The sequence below is a fragment of the Cebus imitator genome, unplaced genomic scaffold, assembly GCF_001604975.1.
Source record: "Cebus imitator isolate Cc_AM_T3 unplaced genomic scaffold, Cebus_imitator-1.0 Scaffold8, whole genome shotgun sequence".
NCBI lineage: Eukaryota > Metazoa > Chordata > Mammalia > Primates > Cebidae > Cebus > Cebus imitator.
In genome coordinates, this window is record NW_016107323.1 from 1,344,636 (window position 1) to 1,350,994 (window position 6,359).

At 45.7% G+C, this 6,359-nt stretch overlaps 1 protein-coding gene across 3 annotated transcripts in view; it reads left to right on the forward strand.

Moving 5' to 3' along the window:
• The window catches only part of TXNRD1 (thioredoxin reductase 1), a 115,446-nt gene that overhangs the window by 52,100 nt on the left and 56,987 nt on the right, over positions 1 to 6,359 (forward strand). The window contains exons 1-2 of one of the 3 annotated variants that reach the window (XM_017540468.2): positions 1,315 to 1,726; positions 3,234 to 3,343. Coding sequence is in view for 1 of the 3 variants with exons in the window: in XM_017540461.2 (XP_017395950.2) it covers positions 3,234 to 3,343 (110 nt within the window). In the remaining 2 variants the exon portion in view is untranslated. Of the gene's footprint in view, positions 1 to 1,314; positions 1,727 to 3,233; positions 3,344 to 6,359 lie in introns of those variants that run through there. The other 2 variants (XM_017540461.2, XM_017540477.2) reach the window with 2 other exon arrangements.

Here is a 6,359-nt window from a genome sequence, read left to right on the forward strand (position 1 = left end):
TTTTTGAGACAGAGTCATGCTCTGTTGCCAGGCGCCAGACTGGAGTGCAGTGGCATGAATTTGGCTCACTGCAACCTCTGCCTCCCGGGTTCAGGCAATGCTCCTGCCTCAGCCTCCCAAGTACCTAAGACTACAGGCCACCACGCCCAGCTAATTTTTTTTGTGTTTTCTAGTAGAGACAGGGTTTCACCATGTTGGCCAGGATGGTCTTGATCTCTTGACCTCATGATCCATGGCCTCAGCCTCCCAAAGTGCTGGGATTACAGGTTTGAACCACTGCGCCCGGCCCGAAATAAGGTGTATTTTTGATATATTTCTAAGAATGAGGAGTTTATGACCCTGGTTCATGGTCATTGTGTAGATTAAATGAGATAAAGGCATATAAAATGATTAATACAGAGCTTGGCTTGGGAGCCAGAAATAATGTTTTGTAGTCTCTCTTAGTTCCAGCTTTCTTTTCATGTTTTTCTTTCTTTCCTCCTTAAATCACATTGTTTCCTGAACATCCATGTACTAGATCCATCATCTGTTCTAGGGACCCCAGAATCAGGTGAAACATTCAAGTCAATAATCACCATACAGGGGAAGTGTTAAGTTAGTGTGTGTAGTGTGTGTGTCCATTTAGAGGGTGAGGAGGCTAAACCAAGCCTCTGAGTTTCACCTTGGAAGGGCCTGGCAGGGACCTAGCAGTGGCTGTTTGCTTGTTTAGCGGAAGTGTGGCTTCTGCTAGCTTTTAGGAGCCTGCAGTGCTCTCACCTGAGAGTGATTCAATCTAGCATTATCCAAAGAAGTGGGAGAGCCATTCATTCATTCATTCATTCATTATTTATTCAGCAAATATTCATAGCCTGCTAGTGTGCGGTGCTGAGTAAGAACATGTGTAAGAGCAGGGAAGCATAAGAGAGCAGGCTCCCCTTAGCAGCTGCAGGTGGCTGGGCGTGGCTGGAGTTGAAGGACACTCAGTTTTCCTTAAAACAAACAATAAAAACTAAACTCAGAATCTGATAAGGAAGAGGTGCTCTCAGGGGAAGTTAGGTGTTTTCCTGAGAATTTGTCATTTCTTTTCAGGGTTAGTCAGGATGAACTAGACGTTTCTTTTAAAAAGCCTAATAACTTCCTTTAGGGAATTGCCAAAGTGACTAACCCATGACCTCAGAGCAGTGGGTCCCAAACTTTGCTGCCAACTCGAATCACCTTTGGAGGTGTTTTTTTGTTTGTTTGTTTTTTTAAACGCAGAGGCCCAGGTCACTCTCCATACTAATAACATCAGAATGTCTGGGGGTGGGAGCTGGCACCAGGATTCTAAAGGTCATCACGTGATGACAACAGGTAGCAAAGTTCTGGAGTTACTGCCTTAGAGCATAGCCTAGTTTCTTCAGTAAAAACGTACTTATTCCAAATTTGGTTCCAGAGTTGTCTCAAATTGTTTTTGCTCTGTTCTTAGTTTTGGGCGGCTATAAGCAGGCAGAGGATGTGGTGTCACCCAATTAGGAGCTCTCAGTTTGCTAAGTCAATTAGCATAGGTTGCCAGGGCTGCACGAGGAGTGGATTTCTGCTTTGTCATTCTGACTCTGGCAGTTTGCCCGCCCGCTCGGCGCAGGGCGTGGCTTCTCGTAGTCTTTAGGAACCAGCATCCCTTTCACCCGTTTCCTTCAGTCTGGCATTTGCAGCGGAGTGGAAAGAGTCCTGAAGGAGAGCCTGATGTCTTCACCATTCTCTAATTCCTGTAAGCTCTGCGTTGGGTGAAACCAGACAAAGCCGAAAGCCCGGGGATGGGATCGCGCGGCGGATGGCCTGCCGGCGGGGATGAAACCATTACGCCTGGGGGGAGTAGTGTGCGTCCTAGGGAAGGGGAGATTATATTTTAAGTTGAGTGCGAGCTGGCGGGGAGGCTTTTCCAAACCCAGGCAGGCTCGTGGCGTTTGCGGTTTCCACCCGGTCACACAAAGCGTCAACATGTGGTAGGTGAGACCTGCTCCTGTCGGCTGGCGGTTTCCTTCCTCTTGCTCTTTGTAGAGACAGTTTGCAGACAGAGGAGAAATGGTTATTGCATCGTTTCTTACAGAGACTGTCTTGAAATGCAGACGACAACGTGATGGGTGGATTGACAGGTCCTTGACAGCATTAAGAAAGTGTAACTATGGATGCTTCTCCAGGAATTTTCACACCATTTAATCCTCAGAAATCCTGAGAGATTGGCAAAACACTGGGGGTCTCCACGTTTTACAAGTGGGGAAAGCAAGGCTCAGAAGGATCAAGTGGCATGTCCAGCTGGACACAGACTATTAAATGGGGCGACGGCGACGACGACGACGACCCCAGGGCTTCCTCACTGTCTCAGGCAGTACAGGATAGTGATTAAGAGCATACACACTGCCTGGGTTTGAATCCTGCCTCTGCTGTTGAGTAGCTCCTTGGGCTTGGGCAAGTTTCTGAGCCTTTTTGTACCTGTTTCCCTGTCTGTACGTTTGGCCTGGTAATACCTACTTATAGAGTGGTTGTAAAGTTGAAATGTAAATATGTGTGAACCAGTGTAGACATGTTAGCTACTATTATTACCATTAAGCAGCTATACTTTTGAGTGTCGGTGTAATTTATGTCTCATGAATGGGTTTCATGTCCGTGTAACTAGAATCTGTATTCTCCACCGAGTTTAACCCTTTGTGAAATTTTACCATTGTTCATGGTCTCATCTGTAGCGTTGTGTATTGCTTCAGGATTCTTTTTAAGAAAGCACCAGGTAGGCAGAGTGTTCTTAATTTTGCTCCACGGTTTCAAATTTCAAGGAAACATTGAAGTTGGATTTTGGCATTCAGTATAGATGCATAGTTCAAAGCAAGATCAAATTGGAAGGTGTTTTGTGAAAGTTGAGATAAATGTGTATTAAGCTTCTTAATTGAAGTTTTTCTGAATTCGGGATTTACCGGAAAGTAGGACGTTTAATTTTAGCGGGTTGTGCAATGATTTAACTCTGACCGGAACTCAGACATTTATATCTAGCCTAGAGGCCATGTTTTCCGCTAGTGTGCAGATTTGCCGGGGTCAGAGTCCAAGCTTTATTGTGAGTTCCTGCCTTTGTCAGAATTGCAGCAAGTCATGCTAACTTGCAGGGGAGCCACCCAAGGGCAACCGGTGCTCGCAGGGCAGGGGCGGAAGCCCCGCCCCCGGTGCAGTTCCCGCTGGGCCGCGGGGGAGGAGGACCTTACACGCTCCGCTCTGCTTTTGTGCCACAGAGGACGGTCGGGCCCTGGAAGGAGCGCTCTCGGAATTGGCCGCGGAAACCGACCTGCCAGTTGTGTTTGTGAAACAGAGAAAGATAGGCGGCCGTGGTCCAACCTTGAAGGTAGGAGAGAGTAACGTGTCTTCTTAAACGGGGGATGGGCTCGTCGAGCCCAGCGTGGTCACAGCTTGCCTTTTAAAGCCAGCGTAGATGTGACCCTCCAAACGGGGCGCAGCGCTGGAAAATGACGAAGAAACGCTCATGGGCTAGCGCATGTGTTAATCGAAGTTGATCAGACGGACACATTTCACATCCTGAGAAACTTGAAATTTCTATTTTTATCTTTTAAAATAGCTTTTTAAAAATGTCCTTTTTTTCCTATTTCCCCTTCTTTCCCTTCCAGTTGTAAATAAATATTTTTGGCAGCAGTGTAATCTGCTAAATGTTGTTTAGGGAAGTCCTGAGAAAAGGGGATCTGGAAATGCTTATCTTTGTCATCACGGCGGCCCGGAATCTTCCTCTTAATTCTCTCAGGGGTAGGGGGACCCGGAAACCCCAGGCTCTGAGGAGACCAACCAGGAATCTCTTGGGGTGACTTCGTTTTCCTTCGGGTGTCTCTTTTTTAGCCCAGAGTTAACAGTTGGGTGAAGGGAAAGGAATAAATTTTCCCTTTGGCTGGTAGCAAACACCGTGGAAATCCTTCCTTAGACCTACGCCACTGAGGAGTTACAGCCACTGAGGGATTTATAGCCTCCAATATTGGAAAAATGCTTGGAGGCTGGGTGCATGTTTAAGGGAACAGGACACCTGGGTGATGTTCTGTATCACCTGTGGTAGATTACCACGTTAGAAAACCTCCCCTAATGCCATCACCACGATCCGTCTGATTTTTGCCCTTATCCATTTATATCTATGTAATTATTATTTTTTGAGACGGAGTTCCATTCTTGTTGCCCTGGCTAGAGTGCAATGGCGCCATGTCGGCTGGGCGCCATCTCGGCCCATCGCAACCTCTGCCTCGCGAGTTCAAGCGATTCTCCTGCCTCAGCCTCCTGAGTAGCTGGGATTACAGGTATGCGCCACCATGCTCAGCTAATTTTGTATTTTTAGTAGAGGCGGGTTTTCTCCATGTTGGTCAGGCTGGTCTCAAACTTCTGACCGCAGGTGATCTGTCCACCTCGGCCTCCCAAAGTGCTGGAATTACAGGCGTGAGCCACTCCGCCTGGCCTATATCTCTGTAATTTTTAAGAAATGAAAACATTGCATTCTTAGAAGTAAATGTAAAAATACTTGAGGCCTGCATTAAATGTAAAAATATATTTAGATGTGTGTTGCAGCCTTAGGAAAAATACTAATAATTTGAATTTGCATTTTTTACTTTGTCTTCTAAAAGTATTTTATTTATTTTTAACATAGTTATAGGGAATGGATCTATGCTTCAAACACAGCAAATTAATGGAAACAAATTAATGGAAATACAGAGGCTTTTCCCATTAGTTAAAATATTTGTTAAATCAGCTTAACAATAACCCACAACACTCGGACCAACTAAAAAGAAGGTTAAGATTTTATACTTTAATTGCAAGATAAACAATGGAGGGAGCTCTTCAAAATGTCCACTTTTCCTTTTTTTTTTTTAAAATATTGTTTCTTCCTCATCCCCTTTTCCCTGAATAAACAACAGCAGCAAAACCTACCTTGCTTTCACAGTAAGTGTAGAAGACAAGGGAGAAAGAATCCTGCTGGAAGAAATTGGTGAGCCTAGGTGACTACCTTGTTAAAGGATGAAGGTTTTCCAGAACAGTGTTCCATAAAAGTGTAGTCTCCAGACCACCTGCTCAGAATCCCCTGGAGTACTCGTTAAACGTGAATGCCCAGGCTTTACCTAAGTTTTTTTTGACATAGACTCTGGAAGGAGGTAGGAATCTGCCTTTGTTTTTTTTGAGATGGAGTTTCACTCTTGTTGCCCAGGCTGGGAGTGCAGTGGCACAGTTTCTAGCTCACTGCAACCTCCACCTCCTGGTTTTAAGTGATTCTCCTGCCTCAACATCCCAAGTAGCTGAGATTACAGGCATGCCCCACCACACCTGGCTAATTTTGTATTTTTTTTTTTAGTAGAGACGGTTTTACCATGTTGGCCAGGCTAGTCTCGAACTCCTGACCGAAGGTGACCCACCCAACTTGGCCTCCCAAAGTGCTGGGATTACAGGCATGAGCCACTGCGCCTGGTCTCCTTTCATTTTTCGAGACAAGGTCTGGCTCTGTTACCTAGGCTAGAGTGCAGTGATGTGATCTCCACTCATTGCACTCCGCCTTCTGGTCTGAAGCCGTCTTCTCACCTCCCAAGTAGCTGGGACTACAGGTGCACATCACCAAAACCAGCTTACTTTTGTATCTTTTGTATAGAGGGGGGTTTCACCATGTTGTCCAGGCTGGTATTGAATTCGTGAGCTTAAGTGATCTATCTGCCTGCTTTGGCCTCCCAAAGGCATGAGCCACCGCTCCCAGCCAGGTCTCCTTTCAGTTCTAACTTATAAAGTTTCCAGAAATCAGAATCTGAACTGAATAGATATCAGGAAATGAGTGGTAATTGAATAACTCTCCATCCATCCCTTTTTTTTTTTTTTAAGACTGGGTTTCACCATGTTGGTCAGGCTGGTCTTGAACTCCTGACATAAGGTGATCCCCCCGCCTTGGCCTCCAAAGTGCTCGGATTACAGATTTGAGCCACTATGCCCGGCCCCATCCCCTTTCTTAACTACTCTTTACTTCAGGTGCTACCAGAATTTGACAGAAAACACAATTTGTTTTGTTTTTTTCCTCTGAAAAAATCCCTTTTTTTTTTGGAGGCATAGTAATTTATCTACTTTTGGCTTGATTAAAGTTGAGGCCTGGCAGGGCTGGTGGCTAACACCTGTTATCCCAGCACTTTGAGAGGCCAAGGCGGATAGATCACAAGGTCAGGAGATGGAGACCATTCTGGCCAACCTGGTGAAAACTATCTCTACTAAAATACAAAAAATTAGCGGGATGTAGTGGCACGTGCCTATAGTCACAGCTACTTGGGAGGCTGAGGCAGGGGAATCGCATGAACCCAGGAGGTGGAGATTGCTTGTGATTGGAGTGAGCTGAGATCTCG